Genomic DNA, 24,484 nt, shown 5'->3' with positions numbered 1-24,484 from the left:
AACAAAACAGCTGGGCATAATGGTACACACCTATAATCCAAGTCTTGGCAGGCTGAGGAGTGTCATCAGGCCCGAGGCCAGCCAGGGCATCTTAGTGAGAACCTGTCTCATAAAATAGCTGAGGATGTACCTCAGTGGTAGAATAACCCTGGGTTCAATCCTCAATACTGGAAAGGGAGGGAGGGAGGGAAGCAAGCATACAGTAAAACAAGGTCTTTGCAAAAAAAAAAAAAAAGTAAGTTGGTCTCTGTTATTTGGACAAGTGCCTTGAAACTTCAAATCTTCAAGTTTCTGCCATGAAATAACTTCTTCTTTTTGGGCTATTTCCAAGGCGTGGCATCTATCCTTCACAGGGTCTGGCACATGGAGAATGGATCAGTAAACACATGCACATGTGAGTGGATTTCTGTGAAGCTGTATCCCTGTCTTTATCTTGTTTTCATTAAGCTGGTCCTACAGAAGGACTACTTCAAATACAGCAGCCCCAAATCTACAGGATGCTTATGAAAAATATACAACAGTTTTCACGATGACTCAGAATGATTGCTGCCATCAAGCAAACACACCTACTTAGCTCCACAGCCCACTGGGGGGGCATGAGCACCTGATAGGGTTTGGATGGGTCCAAAAACACAAGTCATCTTTTCAGTTGATAAAGGTAAATGATAACTAATTTGATTAGCTTTTCTTTTTAGGTTCAACTACAACTATTTAACTAATTCTAAATGAAAGCCATTAAAATTTAGCATTTGGAAACTAAAACTGGCACATAGAGTTTACTAAAAGCTCAACTTCAGTGTTCACCAGGAAGCTTGGCTACCCTGGACCCCTGGCAATCTGGAAAAGCTTTGCATGCTGTCCACTTACTCACAGCTGGAATTCCCATTACTTTCAAGACAGTGGCTTTGTTCGCAGTGAATTATCAGCCTTATGAGGAGTTGATCATGCTGCTAGTCTTTTTTGGATTTTTGTGTTTTTTTTTTTTAAACAAATTACCTTTACTTTAGCTCTAACATTATCAATTTGGTTTGTTTGGGCTGTGGGTTAACCTTCCAATGCATAGAACAGCATTAAAAAGTATTTTTGGCCTATAATTTTCCAGTGACTGAGACTTCAAGATCTGCATGGTAGCTTAAATATTCCTATTGTAACTGCAGATGTATACGCAACCCACTCTACATTTGTTTGTGCTGTGATATTTCATTTGGCATATGCTGTGTATAAACTAATGCTATTTAAATTACTTGCAATATAAACTCAATACATGTAAAAATAGCTTTACACTTATAGGACATTGTTTTATAATACAAATTCTTGTATGCAAACTCTGCAACATTTGCCTTTCATTTATCTACAGATCATTAACTGAATTTTGTTTCCTAGTTGAAAGCAGTGAAGACAGATGGGCCCAGAGTTTTTGCACATGTCAGTCACAGTATCTCAAACTTCCCCATTCAGAAAAAAAAAAAAAAAACCTCTGCCAATATCTGTAACATTTTCTAGAACAAATTCTGCCCCAGTGCTCATACTACAACTGCAAAATGACATCAACTCCACCAGGTTTTCCCAGAACCAGTGAGAGTTCCACACAAGTGTACTCTGCCCACAGACCTGCCACACAAATGCCCCAGCATTTTCCAGCTCCTTTCTCATCCCAAAATCAAAGATCTTGGCCCCAGAATGAGCTGAAGTCTAAGGCATCAATCACTCTTTGAGTCCCACTCCCACCCAGTGCCCCTGCAGAAAAAGCTCATCTCGGCCTCAGACCTGGGAAGGGGAGTACCTGTGAGGTGGACAGATTTTTCTCTGGTCCTTTTTCATGATACTCCAGGAGTCAAAATCCTTCCTGAGATTTTCAGAAGAGGGACATAACCCAACTGAACCATCTGCAGGGACCCAGTTTCCATCGGAAAGAAAATTTGAGTATGGGGGATCCAGAGTAGAATCAAGTCTTTATTCAGAACAAAGAATGGAAAGATGTTCCCGCCCCAGAGGGAGGGTTTGGGTTTCCAAGTCACTTAAGCTAGCACCAGGTCTCAGCCCAACCAACCATATCCATCCAAGGCAGGCAGTGGGGGCCACAGATTTAACAAGTGAGCCTTGGCCACCTGATGGCTCCTCTTGCTGTTCTCTGGAAGGACCTTCCCATGGGCATCTTGTACCTGCAGGTCATGTTCTGTCTGGGAACTGCCAGTGGTGGCTAGAGGTGAGCCTGGGTGCCAGTGTGCTGAGAGTACAGCAGATCCAATATCCACAGGGCTCTGAAGCCGTGGCCAAGGGGCTGAGTCTGCTCCCAGGTCTGCTCCAAGCCTTCCAGAGTAGGTGCATCTCCCTGGCTGCATAGGGATAGACATGGGTTTGCTGCAAAATGAATGACAGCAGGCGGACAATGAGCTGAGGCTTCATTCTATCAGCAGCTTCAGCTGAGAGCACCCATGTCACAATCTGCTGCCCATGGGTTCCCCTGAGTCTGTTTAACATGTGCACTTGTGGAGTAATCAGCATCGAGTAACCAAGCACCAAGTCAGAAGTTCCAATCCCCGCCTTGCCCCAACCTCAGCATGCCTTCAAGCCCTGCAGGCCTCAGCTTTCCCATCTGTAAAACAAAAGAAGTACACTAGATAGATTCAAAGACTCTTTGTGGCCCTGAACCCATATTCTTTTGAGTATGTTCATTCTCAGGTCCCAAAAATCCTTGTGCTACATGAGAACTCCTCTCTAGGAGCCCATGTAACTGTCTGCATCTTGGAGCACATGTGTGAGGCATCATGTGGGCCACACTTGTGTGTGTGTGTGTGCTGGGAGGAGGGGAGACCCCAGAACAATGCCATGCCTCCAAAGCTCCTCAATAGGCGGAAGCCACTGACTTCCTCTATTTCCTGCCTCTTGTATGCCAGCAAGACTGTGGACTGAAGGCAGAGAAGGGATAGAAAATTAGCCCAAACATTCCCAGGTCTCTCTCTACCATAACCCTCCCCGACCTCCACCTAAATAGCCCCCCTTCCAGGGCCTTCCAGGCCACACCCATCCCCAGCTTTGTGGTGGCCAGACTGGGTGATCTAGAGGCTGAGAAGCAGGATAAGTCCTCCCATCCTCTCCCCTGCCACCCTCCCACCAGAGCCACCTCATTTCCTCTTCCTCCCCAACACTGGGGCCTACTGACCGGCACAGGCGGAGTACTCAGACCCACAACTGACCCCAGGCCCAGCTTGTCCTGGCTGGCCTGGGTCAGCCTCTGGAGTATGGTCTGGCTGGAGCCCCCTTTCCTGCTCCCTCTTCTCTTCCTGGCTTCTCATGTTGGTAAGTCTTCCACGAGTCCCCCATCCCATTACTAGGCTCCAAGGTCCTGATTTTCCCCCAAAGAAATCCTATCATGTCATAGAAACAGACAGGAGAATAATGGCTGCCACGGGCTGGGGAAGGGGAATGGGAATTATTGTTTAATGGGTATAGAGTTTATGGAAAGAGTTATGGAAATGGTTAGTGGTAAAGTTTGTACAACATTACAAATGTATTTGATAACACTCAAGTGTATGCTCCCAAATGGTTGAGATGGTAAATTCTAGGTTATATGTATTTTGCCACATTAAAAAAAAAATGGGGGGAAAAATAGAAACTCTATCATCACTGTCATGATTTTGACCCACCAGAAAGCAAAGATCAGGGTCAGGAAAACTTAGGCAGATACTAGAAATCACTGCATGCTGGGGCTGGGGAGGGAAGGAGAACATCCATTGACTGTTGGATCTCAGGATCTGTGGGAGCCATAGGGCCTATAGATTCAGTGATGTTTTCAGTGGATGCTTATAGAGTCAGTGTACTGGGCTCATTCCGGTAATCACTGGACAAATGTTTACTGAACACTAACAATATTCCATCAGTTGCGAGGCTGGCAACCTCCAGACCTATACAATGAGACTCAACAATGCTGACCTCCTATGGCTGTTATGGGGTTTAAATGAGATGATGTACATAGCCTGCTTGGCACAAAGCCTGGCACTTGGTAAGGATTTCTAAATAAGCTTAGTCCTTCAGTCTCCTGGTAGAAGGATTAGAACACAGAAGCTGCCTTTGAGTGGCTCGTGGTATAGTGGGGAACACAGCACATGGGATGAGCTAATCAGAGATAGGCATGAGGAGCTCTAGGGGAGTACTGAGGAGGAGTCAGAGTAATGGACAAGAACAGAGTCAGGAAAGATTTCACTAAGAAAGTTGGCAGTCAGAAGAATCAATGCAAGTCTCAGAAGCATGGAATAGCACAGGAGAAAAGGGTCCTATAGGGAAAGCAGACGGAGAGGCAGAGTGTGTATAGCAAGGGGCTCAGGAGCATGCACACTGTCCTACAGGAAATGGGGAGCCCTGGAAGTTACAAGCAAGAGCGTTACAAAGGGCTAGTGGTGATATCTCAGTGGTAGAACACTTGCTTAGCATTCATGAGGCTCTGGTTTTGATCTCCAGCATGGAGGGGGGAATATCTCACAGAGAGAGAAAGAGAAAGAAATCGGGGGCGGGGGTGGGGGAGGTAAGTGTGGTTTCTTGGAATGTTCCAGGTCAGTAGGGATAAGGGCTGAACAAAGGTGTTTGGGAGACTGGAATAAAGTCAGGAAGCTTTTAGGAAGCAATTTGCAGAATTTTGTGATTGGTTGGGGTAGTTGGCACAAAGCTTAATGGTGTGGATTTTAAAATCAAACAACCTAGCTCTTCTCATTACTAATTGTGTGACCTTGGGCAAGTTACTTAACTTCTCACAGTCTTTTCCCTGCCTATAAAACAGGGTAATAACACCCACCTCCCAGGACAGTCAGGATGATAAAATGAGAGAACATCAGTAGAGTGGTTGGTATAGTGTCCTGAATATAATTGACATCCAATAAACATTCATTGTTATAGCAGTGGGAGGATGAGATGACTCCATAGTTACTGCCTCAGCTGGCAGGTGCTGTCTGCTGAGTCAGGGAGCAGGAGAGAGGAGCAGGTTTGGGAAGGCTGATGGAAATGAAGCGCTGAGCTGAAAGGCCATCCCAGAGTTATTGACTCAGAGGTGATAGTTAAAGGGAGCTTGCTCAAAGAAGCCTCTATAAAAATTATTATTGCCTCCTTTGTAAGTGGAAGGAATATCAATTTCACTGGAGGCTTCCAGGATAAATAGGAAAAGGGTGCTTGATACCTGGTGCATGGTCAGTAAATGCCAGCTTTGTTTACTCATATCAAGCTTTCAAAGAACATTAAATGATAAGCTAAGTGGCATTTAATTTAATTTAATTAATTAATTTAATTAATTAATCATGGAACTGAGGCAGGCAAGCGGGCTCTCCTGGATCTGGTCTGGACTCTGGCTCTATCTGGTCTCTGCCCACATGTGACCACATGTTTTATGCTCTTGTCACACCAAACTTGGACAGTCTCATTCCCCACACCATAACATTTTTCCTTCCATGTCCTTCCGTAGCTCTTCCCCCTATCTAGAATGCCCATTTCCCACCCTGACCTGTCTCCCTCCCCATTCTCCTCACCCGTTGTGATCTGCTTGAGCTTTGAAAGTCCTCAAGTTGTATCTCCCAGGAAGCACCTCCCCACCCTCCTGCCACTCCCAGGTTGGGTTAGGTGCCCCTCTCTCTGCTCCCTCTCACAGAACCCTGCATCTGACAGCTATGTCCATGTCTGCCTCTCCAACCAGACAGTAAACTATTTGGAAAGCAAACACCAAGACCCACCTGTGTCTGCATCCACCTGGGCCCCAGGCCTGTGCTGGACCTGCCCTCTTCTCTAAGCCAGGCAGAACTGGCTTCATTTCTGCTGCACACCCAAATTAAATCCCAACACATCAAATATTTCATGATTTCTGTGGTAACAAGGAGGGGGGCCCCTAAAAGATGCTTTTGGTCTGGATGGGGGCAGAGAGAAGTGACTTGAGGCAACCTTGATGAACCAGTTTTGGAGAGGAGCTAGGAAAGGGGCCTGGCGGAGAATAAAGTGAGGAGATGAGACAGGGAGCAGAGATCATTACTTCTGACAGCTGGGCTGTAATGGAAAGCCATGTGGCAGGAGAAGGCGGGGAATGTCCAGCCAGAGAAGGGTTTGTGTTTTTGTTTTTGTTCTTTTAGGATGAAGAGACTTGAGGGCAAAGGACCAGTGCACATGGAAGGGGGAAGGAGGGGGATGGAAGTACCTGATAAAATGAAGTGCCTGTAGGCTCTGAGGGTCCCAACAGGGAAGGAAAGAGGGTGGGAAGAGGGGACCCTCTTCCGAGGGTGCGGTAGAACAGTAAGATAAGAGGACTGGGATAGGGAGTTCTGGGGTACAAGGAAGGGTTCACTGGGGCTATGATGGAGTCACTGCTGTCCTGGCCCAGGCGCGGCTGTGGACCTGACGCTGCTGGCCAACCTGCGCCTCACAGACCCTCAGCGTTTCTTCCTGACCTGCGTGTCCGGGGAGGCTGGGGCGGGGAGGGGCTCGGATGCCTGGGACCCGCCCCTGCTGTTGGAGAAGGACGACCGCATCGTGCGCACCCTTCCACCCGGACAGCCTCTGCACCTGGCACGCAATGGCTCACACCAGGTCACGCTGCGAGGCTTCTCCAAGCCCTCAGACCTCGTGGGTGTCTTCTCCTGCGTGGGTGGTGCTGGGTCGCGGCGCACTCGTGTCATCTATGTGCACAACAGCCCAGGGGGTGAGTTCTGGCCTTGAGGGGTCGGGGTGGGCACTGTCCTGGATCACTGACCCCACCCTCCCTCCACTCCACAGCCCATCTGTTCCCAGACAAGGTCACACATACAGTGAACAAGGGTGACACTGTGGTGCTTTCTGCACGTGTGCACAAGGAGAAGCAGACTGATGTGATCTGGAAGAGCAATGGTGAGAGGGGCATTTGGTTGGGTAGATGGACCCACAATTCTGACGCCGCAGCACCTCCATCCTCAGAATTCTCAGTTTGGGCCCCATCACCCTGATACACCTGTTGTCCCCATGGCCAACCTTCAGGGCCATTCCTTGACCTGAACACACTTGAATTCATCTCCATTCTAGCTCTGGGCCCCCTCTTACTATACTCAGAGGACCAGGAGCCAGTGGCCAGCTACCCTTTAAGCACTATATTAAGTATTCATCCTTAACTGGGAACTGGCAGGTGTGTCACCTGGAAAGAGCAGCTGTCCCCAACTGGAAGAAGAGAACTGGGAACAATGTGTCCAACACAGGACCAAGAAAGTCCAGCCTTTATCAAAGTCCTGTCCAGCCCAAATGTCCACAAGAGCCATCCGGGCACACCTGTGAATCTCAGCCCCAGGTCTGCCCTCCATCCTGATCCTTTCTGTCTTTTGGCTACCCCATAGGAGAACACTGTTATCCTGTATGGCTCCAAAGATTCCTGCCTCAGCCCTCAGATACACAATCCTTTGAATGACTCTTGCATCTCTGGGATCCTTCCTGGGCCCAGGGGTCTGTACCCTGAGCTCCAGGCCATCTGAACTGACAGGAGATGCAGGAGGAGGCAGGGAGACTTATAGACATAGAGTATAGAGTCTCTATGCTGTTATAAGCAGAGGCAAGAGTGAGACCAAAGTAGATGGAAAGTGTACCCAAAAGAAGTGGGAAGAAGCAGGAGCCAGACAAAGGGAGAGCATTCCAGGAGGCTGGACTGACAAGAGCAAAGGCTGGACCCTCTGAAATATCAGATGTTTCCAGAAGGGAAACAAACAATTCAGGAATGTTTGGAGTCCGGCAGGGCAGGGCAGGGAGTGGGGAAGTTTAGAGCTAGAGGGCTCATCAGGAGCCAAACTGGTGAAAACAAACTGGTGAAGAATCTGTTGTAGAAGAATCTCACTGGCTGCTAAATGAAGTGGAGGATGGTGGGAAGAGCCAGGCTGGAGGCAGAGAACCTACATAGGAAACTTCACAGATGAGGAAGTGATGGACTGAATCGGACTTAGTGATTTACTGGGTGGTTGGTGCTAGGGCACAGTGATGTGACCTGGGCAAAGGGAGATGACACTAGCCCATATATGATAGTGTTGAGACCCCTGATCCCTTCATGCCGCCCCCAGGATCCTACTTCAATATCTTGGACCGGCAGGAGGCCCGGGATGGACGGTTCTCGGTGCAGCTTTCAAATGTGCAGCCACCATCAAGCGGCATCTACAGTGCTACCTACCTTGAAGCCAGCCCCCTGGGCAGTGCCTTCTTTCGGCTCATTGTGCGGGGTCAGGAGCAAAGGGCAGGGGTTACGGGTGTTGTGGGAGCCTGAAAGCTCTATACTTCCCGTAGGTCTTAGAGATTCCCAAAGTCCCTGAAGCTACCCCAGTCCTCAGTGGCCATGGGTAGGTGAGTGAAGGTTAGTTACTGAAGACACTTTTCTCCAGGCTGTGAGGCTGGCCGCTGGGGGCCAGGCTGTGCCAAGGAATGCCCAGGCTGCCTACATGGAGGTGTCTGCCATGACCATGACGGCGAATGTGTTTGTCCCCCTGGATTCACTGGTACCCGCTGTGAGCAGGGTAAGGAGGAGGGGCGCTAAGACCCAGACAAGAGAGGATACCTGACTGGAGAAAGACTCAGAACCTGGAGGGTGAGGGTACTGATTCAGTCCTGGACTCTGCACCCAACAGAGACCCATATGCCACATATCTTCTTTCTAGCCTGCAGAGAGGGTCGTTTTGGACAGAGCTGCCAGGAGCAGTGCCCAAGCACATCAGGCTGCCGGGGTCTCACTTTCTGCCTCCCAGACCCCTATGGCTGTTCTTGTGGATCTGGATGGAAAGGAAGCCAGTGCCAGGAAGGTATGAACTAACCTACCCTCCACAGCCACAGGCTTGGCCTGGATCCTTCACTCTGACCCTGACTTACACACCAAGCCCTCTACAGTCCCCTGACCTGTGCCCCCTCTACATTCAGCCTGTTGTACAACACATGCCCCATCTGTGCCCTCATGGCCCCCAACCAAGCCTCCTAAGTATACTTGCTTTGTTCCCAGCCTGTGCCCCTGGTCATTTTGGGGCTGACTGCCGCCTCCAGTGCCAGTGTCAGAATGGTGGCACATGTGACCGGTTCAGCGGCTGTGTCTGCCCCTCTGGGTGGCATGGAGTCCACTGTGAGAAGTCAGGTATGAGCATTAGAGACTCGTCAAGACAAGTCAGCCCCCACTGAACATGTCTGCACAGAGGAGCCTTGCCCTTCCTTTCTCTGCTAACAGCCCAAGGGACCGCATAGCCTGGCAGGAGTTCTCACCATTCAGCCGCCCATAACTTGAAGGGTGACAGCCCAGAGGGCACTGGAGCCCACAGGAGGCTCCTGGCCAGCATGAGAGAGAGAGAAAGTTCGGGAAGGCTTCTGGGAAGAGGTGAGATCTGAGATTAGATAGGGAGGACAGAGGAGAGATGACAGGGAAGGAGTGTGGAGAATGCCTGAGGGTTGGAACTCAGGCTTGGATATCAGGACAATGAGGTAAGGGGCAGGGAGAATGTCCAAAGGGGTCAAATCATGGGGCCTCTGAATATCAGGTCAAAGGTTTGCACTTGGTATGATAGGGGTAAGGGAGACTTGTTGAAGGGGCCTGAGGCAGTTGGACTCTTTTCAGAAAGGACCTCTCACTGCTGGGTAGAGTGCCAAAGCTGGAAACTCCAAGGAGTCTGTGGCTGGGGACAGAAACCAATGAGGCCCAAACAGTGTGCTGGCTGTGAGGATAGTGAGGGGCCTGTCCATGGATAATGGAGGAATGAGGAAGAGTGCTGTAGAGAGGGGGAAGAGGAGGAAGACCCTGTGGCTAATCAGATATGGGGCACGAGGACACTGGAGGGATCATATAAGACTTTGCTGGCTTTCAAATTTGAGTGAGATGGTGGTGCCTCTACTGAGATGCAGAACAAGGGACAAGGGGCACTTTCGTGGTTATGTGCTTGCCCCATGGGAGTCCCAGCACTAGTCTTCTCTCTCCCCAGACCAGATCCCCCAGATCCTCAATGTGGCCTCAGAACTGGAGTTCAACTTAGAGACGATGCCCCGGATCAACTGCGCAGCCTCAGGGAACCCCTTCCCAGTAAGGGGTAGCATGGAGCTTCGTAAACCAGATGGCACTGTCCTCCTGGTCAGTCCCAGTGACCCTAACCCTTTGTCCCCTGTCCTTCCACTTTCCTGGTTGATTCCTCAGAACCCCATCCCCTCAGAACTTTCTGCAAACTCTACCCACTAGCCTGGGCATGGCTCTAATAGGGTAAGGCTGATTGGTGAGGGGCTGCCACTGGGCCCCTCTCCCATCAATAGTCCAAACATATTTGTATATATGCCTCATAGGTGCATAATCTCTGTGGTCTGTCCCCTCTCTTTGTCTATCTTAGTCCACCAAAGCCATTGTGGAGCCAGATAGGACCACAGCTGAGTTCGAGGTACCCCACTTGGCCCTTGGGGACAGTGGGTTCTGGGAGTGTCGTGTGTACACATCTGGTGGTCAAGACAGCCGGCGCTTTAAGGTCAATGTCAAAGGTCAGTAATGTCTTAGGGCCATGGAGGATGGACAGTGGGCAGATATCTACCTAATGCTCAGACTGGGGATCCCAGCAGAAAGGGCAAGGGCATCCAATCTGTCAGGCAAAGAGGGTTTGTGGTCAACCAAAGGTCTGGGCTGGGCAGTGTCAAGGCTGGAGCACAGCTTGGTCCCATCTGGAAAGGATATTCCACACCCCATAAATGGGGGATGCCCTCCAGTCTCTCCCTACCTCCTGCTTAGCCATGCCTCCCCACCCCCACCCCCACACACACTGTGCCTTTGACTCTGCCTCGAGGACACTGCTCCCTGTGTCTGAGTCTCCCTGCATGGGCACTCAGTGCTGGGACTGGGGAGCACAGGATCTATGGAACTCAAGGGTGATCTGCTTGGCTCCCCAGAGGGGATAACTGCATAGAAGTCTGCCAGGTGAACAAGGGGCTAACTCCCAGCCTCCAGGAGTGCTCAGAGAAGAGGCCCCCTCCCCAAATTGGTATCCCTGTACCTTCTCAGCACCATAGCATGGGCAGGTCACACCCCTGGGCCCTGCCACCCCCAGGTCCCACCACTTTCCCTCTGACCTCCTCCTCTACATGAGCTCTCTCTCACCTTCTTCTTTTTCACTGTCACACTCTGCTTCCAGGTTCCTCACCATGTCCTCTCACCAACCCCTCCTCCACAAGGCTCCACCTTCAGCCTTTCTCTTCTCAGTCTTCCCAAGGCTTCAGACCCAGAACCCTGGGTTCAAATCCTCTCTATATAAGTCCCAAGTTCTGCTGGTTACAGTGGCTCACATTTGTAATCACAGCTACTAGAGAAGTTGAGGCAAGAGGATCATAAGTTCAAGGCCAGCCTGGGCAACTTAGTGAGACACTGTCTCAAAATAATAATAATAATAATAATAATAAAAGGGGCTAGGGATATAGCTCAGTGGTAGAGTGCTCCTAGGTTAAATCCCCAGTACTAAATAAAATAAATAATTTTAAAAATTCCTAGTCCCATTACCTTAAGCAAGTCACTTAACCTCTCTTAGTTTCTCTGCATGTGAAATGAGGACATTAGCACACACCAGATAGGGTTGTTACAAAGATTAAACTAGGGGCTGAGGTTGTAGCTCAGTGGTTGCGCGCTTGCCTTGCATGCATGAGGCACTGGGTTCGATCCTCAGCACCACATAAAAATAAATAAATAGTGGGCTGGGGATGTGGCTCAAGTGGTAGTGTGCACGCCTAGCATGCATGCGGCCCAGGTTTGATCCTCAGCACCACATACAAACAAAGAGTTATGTCCGCCAAAAATTAAAAAATAAATATTAAAAATTCTCTCTCTCTTTAAATAAATAAATAAAATAAAGATCTTTTTAAAAAAAGATTAAACTAGATGATGCTTTAAGCAGTTCATACAGAGTATGTGTTCAGTATATGTTGACAATTGATATTTTTAAAATGACATCTAGTCCCCAAAGTGTCAACCCTTGTCTGGTAATGCCCTCATGTGATCTGTAGTCAGATCCTTCTGTCCCCAGACTTATTGGTAGGACCTCCATGAAGTGAGGCATCTTCTGTGAGGTCTGGTTCTGAAATTGGTGTGAAAGTTAACTGGTGTATGATTCAAGGGCCTGTTTTATATCCAGCCTGCATGTCTGATCCTCTGTATAAGCTGCAGACACCAGCAGGGGCTCCTCAGTATCCAAGATGGACTTCTTCTCCTCACAAACTTGCATCTCCTCTGATGTGCTCATTGCTATCGGATGCTCCTTCAGCTCACAACCCTGCATCTTCCCTGAGCAGTCTTCTTTCCTTTCCTTCCCTCCCCCACTCTTTCCCTCCCTCTCTTCCAAGTCACATCTAATAAATATTTGGAAGAAGCAAGGGAACCTCTTAAGGCATATAATGCAATAATCTGGATAGAAAAGCTGAGGCCAGAATAGGGGCAGTGACCACAGAGTAAGGAAGCTGGGCAAGAACATAAAAGTTATTTCAGGGTAGAATCCATTGCCTTGAAGTGACCTGGTCAGACACACTTAGTTCAAACCCTCTCCTCCTATCTGTGAGTCTTTAGGCAAGTTATTCAATGGTGAGCCCCAGTTTCTTCATTCATGACTCAGGGGTAATGAGCTCCATCTGAAAGGTAGTTGTGAGAATTAAAGGTCATGCATATGAAGCATCAAGGGTGGAGCAGGGACTTCATCACTGGTACCTTGCTTTAATTAAGAGAGTGGTGAAAAGAGAGAGAATAGTGAACAATGAGGGGAGGGGCAGAGAAGAGACTGTCTCCCTGCCTTGTGTTCCAGCCCCTTTTGTCTACATTACACTTCACTGACAAGGTGTTCTTCCCCAGCCCAGCTGACCATGTCATTCCCTTGCTTCACATCTTTTGAGATACCAATGTCCTTGTCATTGAATCCTTGTATTTTAAGCCACCCAAGACCAGAACTGTGTCCTCTTGGGCCCTGGCCACTCTGATCTTCTATTGAACTTGGTCTACTTGCACCCAGTCCAGAGGGTCCCCAGATCCAAATAAAGATGCAAAGCACAGTGTTCCCCTTTTTCTGAGGACAGGATAGGCCCTATGGGCAGTGCCTTACCCCTAGTCTCCTGGCAGTGCCCCCAGTGCCCCTGACTGCACCTCGGCTCCTGGCCAAGCAGAGCCGCCAGCTTGTGATCTCTCCATTGGTCTCGTATTCTGGGGATGGACCCATCTCCTCTGTCCGCCTGTACTACCGGCCCCAGGACAGCACCATGCGCTGGTCCACCATTGTGGGTGAGTGGGGAGAGAGCTGGGGGAAGGACAGGGGTGTTGGGTAATAGTGGGGGGATGAGGTGAGAATGGAAAGGGAAGGAAGATTGTATAATAGGGGGGAATGAAGGGAGCAGGTGGATTCAGGAATGGTTGGCATTAAATGATATGTGTGCCACACCCATCCTCAGTGGACCCCAGTGAGAATGTGACATTAATGAATCTGAAGCCGAAGACAAGATACAGTGTCCGTGTGCAGCTGAGCCGTCCAGGGGAAGGGGGAGAGGGGACCTGGGGACCTACCACCCTCATGACCACAGACTGTCCTGGTGAGAGGCCAAGAGTCATCCCTTCCTGCCCTGCCCCTAGGATTACTGACCTGTCTATTCAGGTTGTCACATTTTATCCATCCAGGGGCCCCTGATTTTCCCATTGGAGGTTCTTACCTGTTCACTAGGGATCATTGTCCCACCCAGCCCTGAAGACCCATTGGACAGTTCTGACCCCTGACCTTTGGCCCCAGAGCCCTTGTTGCAGCCATGGCTGGAGGGCTGGCATGTGGAAGGCCCTGACCGGCTTCGAGTGAGCTGGTCCTTACCCTCGGTGCCTGGGCCGCTGGTGGGTGATGGTTTCCTGCTGCGCCTATGGGACGGGGCACGGGGACAGGAGCGGCGGGAGAATGTCTCATCCCCCCAGGCCCGCACTGCCCTCCTGACTGGACTCACGCCTGGCACCCACTACCAGCTGAATGTGCGGCTCTATCACTGCACCCTCCTAGGTCCTGCATCGCCCCCTGCACACGTGCTGCTGCCTCTCAGTGGTATGCCTTGAATGGTTGATGAATTAGGGATAAAGAGAGTACAGGGCACGTGGGGATACGTGAGACACAAGAGTCACAGAAGAGGACATAGAGATAGCACAGGACACATTTGGGAACCAGGGAGGACGTGGGACATGGGGAAGGTAGAGGATACCAGAACATAGGTCACCATGAGTATGTGGACAGAGGAGCTCATGGTTCGTGTGGAAAACAAGGGTCATTGGAGGACATGGGACTTGGAGAACCACAAGGTATGGGGGACATAGGGAGGACTTGAACTACATGGAAAAAAGAGGGTTAGCAGAAGCTTGTGGGTGAATGTGGCCTTAGGATGGAGAGGAATCCAACTGGGAGAGGGGGCAGGTGGCAGGGTGGCTCCCATTCTGGAGTCCACAGAGCAGGACACACACAGCTGTAACTTATGTAATTGACCCATGACCATATGGTCTGGTCCTGTCTGAGCCCTGCCTTCCTGCTCCCCTCTCCCCCAGGGCCTCCAGCCCCCCGACATCTCCATGCCCAGGCCCTCTCAGACTCTGAGATCCAGCTAACGTGGCAGCGACCAGAAGCTCCATCTGGGCCTATATCCAAGTACATTGTGGAGGTGCAGGTGGCTGGGGGTTCAGGAGACCCACTGTGGATGGACGTGGATAGACCTGAGGAGACAAATACCATCGTCCGTGGCCTCAATGCCAGCACGCGCTATCTCTTTCGCGTGCGGGCCAGCGTTCAAGGTCTTGGTGACTGGAGCAACATGGTAGAAGAGGCCACTCTAGGGAACGGTGAGAGGGAAGAGCCCACAGGACACCTGGGCCCTGGGGCTGGTCTCAGCATGCACTCTATCCATCTCACTAGCTACCTTGGAGTTGGGGCCCTCCCAAAAAGTGACACAAGCCCCCACCTTGCCCATTTAATGATCCTAGTACTTGGGTAATCACACTTGTCCTGTGACACCTCTGGCCCCACAGTACCTCCCCATGTCCTATTACTGAAATCTGCAGACTTTTCCTTTGTGGAACTCTATGGTGACCTCTGGGTTCCTTGACTTGGGAATCCCCATCATCTGTCCTTCATGTGTCCAGGGCTACAGAGCCAAGGCCCAGTCCAAGAGAGCCGGGCAGCTGAAGAGGGCCTGGATCAGCAGCTGGTCCTGGCTGTGGTGGGCTCCATCTCTGCCACCTGCCTCACCACCCTGGCTGCCCTTTTAGCCCTGGTGTGCATCCGCAGGAGCTGTGTGCGTCGGAGGCGCACCTTCACCTACCAGTCAGGATCGGTCAGTGAACCACACCCCCAGATGCACAAGCTCTGTCCCCAGTGTGCATGCATCTCTGTCTGCATAAACACAAGTACTTGTACACCGTGTGTGTGTACATGTGTTTGTGTCACAAGTATAAGACTACATTGAACCACACTTAAGGGTACAAAATATAATCCTTTTCTACGTCTCTAGAACTTCAGCTCATGAGCCCATTTCTACTAGAGGGAAATATTTAGTATTCCTAGTTCAAAAGAATTCAGTTTTGTCCATATTTCACCAGGGCCAATTCCAGGCTTGAATGGGGTCAGTTTGAGATTATCTTGCCCAATCTTTGCCTTCTTCCTGGAGTTGCTCTTGGCACCTGGAGTCCATATTAGCCTTTGTCCTTGCAGGCCCTCCCAACTTGGGAGTCAGCCTCCATCTGCACATCTGTGACTGATGTCCTCAGCACTACTGTGGCTTCTTGCCAACAGGCCACTCAGGCTGTGAGCTCCTCTTCTCAGCCTCCATCCTTTCGAATTCTTGGTTTGCCTGTACCCTGCAGAGGGCAACATGTTCTGTGGCTCAACGCCTCTAGAATTGAGTCTGGCCTGCAACCTCACCAGCACCCCTTGAGAAGAGAAGCAGTCACCTCCACTCTTCCAGGCTTCCCTGCAAACCTGCCTGGGTTCTCAGTCCTCCTGTATTCTACATCCCTCTGGCCTCAGAGCTGACATTTAAAGATGGGATGGGGGAGGGGTGCTGGCTCCTCTTCAGGGACCTGGCATCACCTCATTTTTCACATCTGCCTATCCCACCAGTCATGTTTCTTCTGAGACTCTCCCCACTGTTGTCACTTAGGATTTGAGGGCTCTTGGCCCTCCAGGCCTGAGCACTTGATATCTAGAGCCAAGCTTTAGTATTTAAAACAAAACAAAACAACAAAAACCACACAAACCCTTTTTATCTCTCAAGGGCTGACTCTTGTAATAGAAAGTCCAGAGTCCAAGTCTAGTGTCTACTATGCCTTTAAAAAATTCCATCCAGGGATTCAATTGGTGTCTTTGTCTGGGCTCTCCCTCTGAGGTCAGGGCACACAGCCAGCCATCACTGCCTAGTGAGGGAGGGTGTTGGGCACAGATGCAGAGTGAAGGTGGCACAGAAAGCAGCCTTTAGCATTCATATTATCGTAATGCATATCAAGATGTGTCCCTGCTACCTGTGTCTCCCACAGATATAATTCATGTGCTGTGTCCAAATATATGTATGCATCCTCTATGAGTCCTCCCATGTATATAAGTGTTCCTGATGCACGTGTATCCCTGTGCCTGTGTAGCTCCAGGCCCTCGTGTGCCTCTGAACCTCTGCATGGATGCATGCATTCTGGTATAAGCCTGCAACTATTCATGCTTCATGTAAATCCATGTGACCCATGTCCTCAGTCCCCTCCCATCAAGCGAGGCTTCAGCTCACTTAGGAACCCCCATCCCAAGGGTTTTTTTTGTTTGTTTATTTGGTACTAGGGATTGAACTCAGGGGCACTTAACTACTAAACCGCATCCCCAGCCCTTTTAATATTTTATTTAGAGACAGTATCTTGCTGAGTTTCTTAGGACCTCGCTAAATTACTGAGGTTGGCTTTGAACTTGCAATCATCCTGCCTCGGCCTCCTGAGCCACTGGGATTACAGGTATGCACCACTAAACCCAGCCCAAGGTCTATCTTTTTTTTTTTTAATATTTTTTTTAGTTGTAGTTAGACACTTTTATTTATTTTTATGTGGTGCTGAGAATCGAACCCAGGGCCTCGCACATGCTAGGTGAACACTACTGCTGAGCCACAACCCCAAGCTCCACAAGATCTATCTTAATCCTGTTTCCAGGTCTCATATTGGCAGTTCCCTTGATCCTGTTCAGCTAGCTACTCCTTTTTCCTGCCATCAATCCTGCCCAGGTGAACCTCCTACTCAATAGAGGGAAGTGAACATTCCTCTTTGTTAGAGTCTTAGTATCTATGGGTGCTGGCCTGGTTTCTAGAGCTATGGCTAGACACCAAGTGGGTGGACAGGAGTCGTCTCTCTTCTTCTGCTACTATGGAAAAGAAAACCCCTCCATTGACTCTCAGTATTTCAGGGCTTTGCATGTAGTTGGTGCTCAGTAAATATACCTAAGGCTGGATTCCTCTCCAGAGCACTCTGGCAAAAAAAAAAAAAAAAAAAAAAGCCTAGTTGTGGGATTAGCACAATAACAGGAAGCCCCCTGCTTCCCATCACAGCTCATCCCAATTCTTTTCTGTTTTAAATGTGAAAATCATCTTTCCATTGACTCACATCATAGCATTTAGAAAATTACCCACAAGCCCTGTTCTGCCTTCCATAGCCCCACACTAACCCTACTAAACCTGCATGCTACAGCCTCTGCATTTCTCTTCTTGGACATCAGTCCACCAAGTGACCCCCCTGTGGCTCTGTCACCTATGATTCTGTCTCAGTATACGTCCTCTGTCTGTAAGTATGTCCCTGGCTGACCACTCGGGGGCCCTCTGTCTGGCTCTTTGTCCATTTTTCTAACCACTGACCTTCTCTTTGCATGATATTTTTGCCTCCTTCTGCCCCCTCCCCATGTCTCTTGTGGGGACTGCCTGCTCATTTGTTCCATCCTGTGAAGGGTGAGGAAACCATCCTGCAGTTCAGCTCAGGGACCTTGACACTAACTCGGCGGCCAAAACCACAGCCCGAACCCCTGAATTACCCAGTGCTGGAGTGGGAGGACATCACCTTTGAGGACCTCATTGGAGAGGGGAACTTTGGCCAAGTCATCCGGGCCATGATCAAGAAGGATGGGCTCAAGATGAATGCAGCCATCAAGATGCTGAAAGGTCCCTAAGAGTGACCCCTGACCTCAGCCCTGGCCCTCTACCTTGTTTCATAGACCCCAGGCCTCACCTAGACCCCTCCAGCATTGACCCCAGCCCTCACCAGTCCATGCCCTTTCTCTGTTATTTCTGGCAAGGATGACACTGGATTCTTTACAGAGTATGCCTCTGAAAATGACCATCGTGACTTTGCTGGAGAACTGGAGGTCCTGTGCAAACTGGGGCATCACCCCAACATCATCAACCTCCTGGGGGCCTGTGAGAACCGAGGTGAGGCCCCTGTCCTTCTCCCACCCCCATCATTGGCCACTGCCCCTACCATATCAGTGGCTTGCTGGGAGCTGCAGGTCACCTTCATCACATTTCCTGCATGCTGTAAGCTCTTACCCTGGGGTACCTGCTCTCACTCCAGGTGGGCTGCATCTAAATCACCCCTCTGTATCTTCTCAACTCCCAGGTTACTTGTATATCGCCATCGAATATGCCCCCTATGGGAACCTGCTAGATTTTCTGCGGAAGAGTCGGGTGCTAGAGACTGATCCAGCTTTTGCCCGAGAACATGGAACAGCCTCCACCCTCAGCTCCCGGCAGCTGTTGCGTTTTGCCAGTGATGCTGCCAATGGGATGCAGTACCTGAGTGAGAAGCAGGTCTGTGTGAGCACAGTGGGTGACTGAGGGCAGAGGAGGGGCCGCGGGGCCAACCTCAGGAGATAAAATCAGCAGGCTTTAATTGGGTGTGGGAACTGAGGGACAGTGAGAGGGAAGGACATGGCCCAGGGTGCCTAACCCAAGTAACCATGAGTAGAAGCTCAGGCGAGTCTGGAGAAGGTGCTGCGTTTGGAGTGTCTGAGGGAAATCCTGGGGCAAGTGTGGGGTGGGCACTTGTAGAGGCCAGTCCAGCACTCAGGAGAGAGCTGGCACCCCAAGATGATGACTAGTAGTGAGAGAGTGAGTAGATCTACCAGCAACGGTGAAGGGGGGGGGCCTGAGCCAAATCTGAGAATACCCTGCCTGAAAGGGAGGAGGGAGCAGAAAGCCTCTGGAGGGGGACATGGGACTGAGGGAAGGCATTTTACCGGTAGTCAAGTTTGAGAATCTTTGAAAATAGAGGGGCAGGGGACAACACAGGGGGAGGGGGTGATGAAGAGAAGTCTCTGAGGAAGGTGGAGGACCAAGGGGAGACACTGGAACTCAGCGGGGAGGGTTGCTGAGGGTCTTTCACCAATGAGGAGAGAGTGGGAGAAAGAGGATGGGGAGCATGGGAAGAAGGGAAGATGCAATGTGGCCATCGCTGTCTCAGGAAGAGGGATGAGCCAGAACTTGGCCAAGGCCCAGGTCTCAGGAAGGAGAGGAGCAGAGCCAGCACTGATTTCTCTCAGATAGACATCGGCAGACACAAGGTTGAGGCCTATGTGGGTGGGAAGAAGAGGAAGGGGCTCCTGAAAGCCTGAGGGTGCCCCTCCCTGGCCCTGCTAACCCAGTCGCCCTCCTCCCCCTCCCCCTGACTTCTGGCCTTGCCTGCAGTTCATCCACAGGGACTTGGCTGCCCGAAACGTGCTGGTTGGAGAGAACCTTGCCTCCAAAATTGCAGACTTTGGCCTTTCTCGGGGGGAAGAAGTGTATGTGAAGAAGACAATGGTGAGTCTCAGTCAACCCCCCCCTGCAGGGTCGGTGCCTGGCTGGGCCTGGGCCCCCAAAGCCTCCAGACAGGCCCTTCCTCCACACCCAACCCCTCAAACCCATTCTCTCCCAGGGGCGTCTCCCTGTGCGCTGGATGGCCATCGAGTCTCTGAACTACAGTGTCTATACCACCAAGAGTGACGTGTGAGTGTGAGGGTGGGAAGGGACAGGAGGGCTGGATGCCCAAAGATCAGGCAGGCATAACCTAGACACGCCTCAGCAACATCTGATAATCCAAGGCATGATTTGGGTACTGCTGGGTGTGAAACTGGCGTGTCTTGAGCATTTGGCAGTGCCCATCACCTGAATGGGAAGGTAGGGGACTAGCTGGAAGGAAGTTTTGTCTTGGAAGGTGTTTTAGGGGTAGGACTTGGGTAAGGGTAGCTGAAAATTTTATTTGTGTAACAGATGGGCAATGCCTTGGAGAGATTGGGGAATACTATGGATAATCTCTAAGGCAGGCGTTGGGGACATGCTCTCACCTTCCTGTCAGGAAGGCAGGGGCATGGCTAACCATCACACAATCCTCACAACTCCTTCTCTGAACTCCTCAACCTCAGATAGCCATCTTGGCACTCCTCACCCTCTCTCCAGGATCGTCCATCTCAGTCTGAACCTGACCTACCCAACGTTTCAGCCCTGTCTTCTGAGTTGTTCTGCTTTGGCACTGAGCCTTTCAGCCTGGCCTGCCTGCTCGCTGACCACCCCTCTGTCCACTATATGCTTACTTCCTGCTCTACCATAGACTCCCTAGATTCCCTCCCCCAGATGGTCTGATACATACCTACATGGAGGTTATTGCAGTGTGAGATGCAGTTAAGTACAAGGACTTTGGAGCTAGACTGCCTGTGTTTGAATTCCTGCTTTGCCGCTCATTAGCTGTGTGACATTGGGCAAGCTCTCAGTTCCCTCTGTAAAATGGGGGCTAATAATAGGCCCATATCTTAGGGCTGGTGTGAGAGTTTATATATATAATATATATCAGTGCCTGGACTGTAGTCAGTATTCAATAAAAATCTTAGCTATAATTATGTTGAACCAGGGGTTAGAGGTATGAAGGAGCTTCAGTGAAGCAGAGAAAGCAGCGGGCCAAGTCAGACACTTGTAGAGCAGACACATTGGGGTCTGGGAGAGGCCACGCATAGTGAATAGGTAGACTACTGGGTGCCAGGGCCTAAAAGGCAACTAAGTACATCCTTCTCATTTCAGTTGGTCCTTTGGAGTCCTCCTCTGGGAGATAGTGAGCCTTGGTGAGTACCCACCGCTGTTCCCCAGAGCACCCCTTTATGAGGGAGGCTCTGGTCTGAGGGAGCCCCATCTCCTCCTGCAGGAGGCACACCCTACTGCGGCATGACCTGTGCAGAACTCTATGAGAAGCTGCCTCAAGGCTACCGCATGGAGCAGCCTCGAAACTGTGACGATGAAGTGTGAGTCACCTCACCCTTGAGCTCTGTGATCCCATCACCCCAGCTGGCCCTAACCCCTTTCCTCAAAATGCCCCACCCACAGGTACGAGCTGATGCGCCAGTGCTGGCGGGACCGTCCACATGAGCGCCCGCCCTTTGCCCAGATCGCTCTGCAGCTGGGCCGCATGCTGGAGGCCCGGAAGGTGAGGAGACTGAGGTGATGGAGCTGGGGCTCCACAGGCTCACAGGAGTGCTCTCTCCTAGATGCCAGAGAGCACAGCCACTATGTCCCCTGTCCCACCACCCCTGGCCACCCAAACTCTCTCAGCCAGAACTGTCATCATCCCAGGGCCCCAGCATGCAGACTCCCTTTGTGGCCCTTGCTGGATTAGACACAAGGCCATTCCACACACTTCCAGGATTGCTGTTGTTCAGCCCCAACAGCAAAGTCCTCCCTGCAGTCCCTGGTCCCAGACTGCTTACCTGTCCTCCACTGCGGAGGTCATCAGCCCAGGCTGATGAGACACCTGTCCTCACCTGGCAGAGCCAGAGCAGAATGCATGAATGGTCCACTAACCCAAGCTGGATGGGTGAATGAATGGTACAGGAAAGGCTTAAACAAGAGGAATTAGTGGGTGGATGATACAATAATTACATGCATGCACAATTCAATAATTGACTCTAATAACTATGAATAAATGAATTATCAAATAAAAAAATGAAGAAATATATTAAAATAAGTAAACTTTAAAATAGTTGTTTATATGAATTTGTGATTATATAATTATCTTAAGAAGGACTGAATATGAAATAACCATATAAATGGTGACTCAATAATAGCCTTAACAATACATGAATAAGCAAATGAATTAATAAATGAACGAGCGATTCATCTAATGAATACATGAAAAAAAAAAAAAAAGAACTCCTCTAGGACCTTAAGAAAATCAAGAAAAGACCAGTAAAGTAGAGGAAACAGATCAGGGAAGAAGGAGAGTGGAGGGGGAAAGGGGAATAGTGGGAAACAATACTGGCCAAATTATATTGTTATATCATGTGCATGAATGAATATGTAACAATGAATCCTGCCGTTATGCATAATTATAATGCATCCATAAAGACAAGGAAAAACAAAACAAAAAGAAGAAAAAGTTCTCCTTTGTGTCTGCCTCTCACCTGAGACCCCCAGCGGTGGTCTTATGCCCTTACTGCTCTGGGCCGGTGAAGACCAACCTTGGCCATGGGGGCCTAATGGAGCCTCGGCACAAATCAGTGTCTGTTTAAATGGCCCAACTACACAGGAGGACAGATGTGCCACCATCTCTGGCCTCCACTAAAGCTTGTTTTGCCCACACAGGCCTATGTGAACATGTCGCTGTTTGAGAATTTCACTTATGCGGGCATTGACGCCACAGCTGAGGAGGCCTGAGCCGCCAACACACCAGAACCTGGCTCTGCTGGCCAGAGCAAACTCTGCTCACCAACCTGCACTTCTGACCCTTCTAGCCTCTCACCTGAGCCTCCCCAAGGAATTTTTTTTTTTTTTAACTTAAGAGGGGAAAGAGGGAATCCATGGAGAGGGTGGCCTAGGAGAATGGAGCCCCATCCTTTGCAGCTCTTAATGGCTACCTTTCACATCCTTCCTTTTCTTCAGCTGCTTCACATATGTGCTCCCCATTCTGCTGCTCCCCACTCTCAAGCCCCTACTGCAGCTCCTCTGCCAAGCCACATGCATTCCCTGTTCAGCTGCTCCCCACCCCATGCCTTGTACTCAGAATAAATAAATGCTCTGAGAAACGCCATCCAATGTGTACCTTTTACTGCTTAGTCCATCCCAGGGCAGGGGTTGGGAGAGGGAAACTGGACTTCCAGGAACAGGAGCGCCATCCTACATGTACTGCCTGAGGCCCAAGGCCCTGTAGAGATTGCCTCTCCATGCTGGGAGACATTTTGGAAGACCCATTTGACACCTTTAGTCCCTACCTCTGTTCTAAACACAAATCTATCTTCCCCTGGTCTCCTCCCTGTTCTTCAGCCTCCTCACAAACATGTCTCCCAGTATCTCTGGGTAGCTGCCAGCCTAGGATTCTTCACTCTGTCCACGCACAGTCCGTGCCAGGATTGGCTGGAGCCCAGCCTCAGCTCAAACTGACACTCAACCCCAGATTCTGGCCTGTCTCAAATTCCTCCTGCTCCTATCCTTTTCCTTATCCCTCCAGACAGCCTTTCCCTTACTGCCCAGCTGATGGGTGTAAAAGGAGGAAGACAGAGGCCACCCCCAATTTGAGCCAGCCAGAGTTGGATTCCTTCACCTTCTTCTGGGTCTCAGTGTTCTGGGCAGTGTTCCTTGACTGGGCTCTTGCTTTCACTTCTGAAAGTTAGCCTCACTCTACCCCATGCCGTGGGGCCTCTGGCTTGCTTATGCTTTGAAAGTCAACCTCATATTTCCCTCCCATCAGTCCTTAGGAAATAACACTGGTCATACTTCATACATTTTTTTCCAGTGAACCAAATGAAATCAAAGAAGGCATAGCACAGTGAGGCATTGTGGTTAAGAACACAGATCCTGGGACTGGGAATGTGGCTCAGTAAAGCACATGCTGAGCACAGATCCCAGATTCACACAGACCTGTGTCCAATCCCTTCTATACCACTTACTATCTGTGTGGCCTTGGTCAAATCACTTCACCTCTCTGAGTTTCTGTTTTCTCCAGTGAAAAAAAATGGGGTTAATTAGAGCACTTTGTTGTGTTAGTGTCAAATGAGATCTCACAGGCTTGTCTTCCACAACCCTGGGTCAGGTATCTTGTAAGAGCTCAGTAAATGTCAGTTGATCACATTATATACAATGCAGGAAGTTGGGGGTATCAGAACTGCAGTCAAACAGACTTGAATGGCTGGAGTATGGGGATGAACTCAGGAAGAAATTAATTGGAGTAATGAGAAGTTATATAGGATGTGGGGAGATGGGATTCGCTAGAATGTAACTTTATTTCAGATCTGCATTCACTGCAGGGATGTGATCCAGGGTATGGGCACTGAAAGTTGTCCCAGATGGGGACTGATATGGAAAAAAACAAGGATGCCCCTGTGGGTGGCAGATATGTAAACAAACATTAAAATACAGTGTCATATGCTGTAAGAGAGGAAGGGGACCTGGGCAACACTGAAACAGGAGTTGGAGTCAAGAAAGCTTTTCCACAGAAAGTGACATTTTAATCTGCACTTCAGAGAGGAAGTAGACATTCCCAGAGGAA

At 50.0% G+C, this 24,484-nt stretch overlaps 1 protein-coding gene across 4 annotated transcripts; it reads left to right on the top strand.

The window, feature by feature from the left end:
* The first annotated feature begins 2,994 nt into the window (after nucleotides 1–2,994).
* On the top strand, nucleotides 2,995–23,029 carry Tie1 (tyrosine kinase with immunoglobulin like and EGF like domains 1). 4 transcript variants are annotated; one of them, XM_076860609.2, is made up of 23 exons: nucleotides 2,997–3,300; nucleotides 6,353–6,670; nucleotides 6,745–6,855; nucleotides 8,043–8,198; nucleotides 8,358–8,489; nucleotides 8,631–8,771; nucleotides 8,966–9,094; nucleotides 9,930–10,075; nucleotides 10,326–10,470; nucleotides 13,076–13,234; nucleotides 13,402–13,539; nucleotides 13,734–14,030; nucleotides 14,522–14,812; nucleotides 15,113–15,303; nucleotides 17,934–18,144; nucleotides 18,301–18,411; nucleotides 18,599–18,789; nucleotides 19,666–19,779; nucleotides 19,895–19,965; nucleotides 21,031–21,071; nucleotides 21,152–21,248; nucleotides 21,331–21,430; nucleotides 22,585–23,029. In XM_076860609.2, the coding sequence occupies exons 1-23, from the start codon at nucleotides 3,243–3,245 to the stop codon at nucleotides 22,654–22,656; spliced, it is 3,420 nt and encodes a 1,139-aa protein (XP_076716724.1). In that variant the 5' UTR covers nucleotides 2,997–3,242; the 3' UTR covers nucleotides 22,657–23,029. The 4 variants fall into 4 exon arrangements, with proteins under 4 accessions (XP_076716727.1, XP_076716724.1, XP_076716725.1 ...); XM_076860610.2 differs by having other exon boundaries at nucleotides 2,998–3,300; nucleotides 13,989–14,030; XM_076860611.2 differs by lacking the exon at nucleotides 13,734–14,030 and having other exon boundaries at nucleotides 2,998–3,300.
* Nucleotides 23,030–24,484: the final 1,455 nt, after the last annotated feature.

This window comes from Callospermophilus lateralis, chromosome 7 (assembly GCF_048772815.1).
Source record: "Callospermophilus lateralis isolate mCalLat2 chromosome 7, mCalLat2.hap1, whole genome shotgun sequence".
Taxonomy (NCBI): domain Eukaryota; kingdom Metazoa; phylum Chordata; class Mammalia; order Rodentia; family Sciuridae; genus Callospermophilus; species Callospermophilus lateralis.
This window is presented reverse-complemented; position numbering and strand designations above follow the sequence as displayed.

What these genes read in the sequence shown, in the direction of transcription:
- Tie1 (XM_076860609.2), top strand. Translation starts at nt 3,243, where the DNA reads ATGGTCTGGCTGGAGCCCCCTTTCCTGCTCCCTCTTCTCTTCCTGGCT. An exon ending in TGGTACCCGCTGTGAGCAGG is followed by an intron (nt 8,490 to 8,630) that starts GTAAGGAGGAGG and finishes TCTTCTTTCTAG; the next exon opens with CCTGCAGAGAGGGTCGTTTT. An exon ending in CAGATGGCACTGTCCTCCTG is followed by an intron (nt 10,076 to 10,325) that starts GTCAGTCCCAGT and finishes TGTCTATCTTAG; the next exon opens with TCCACCAAAGCCATTGTGGA.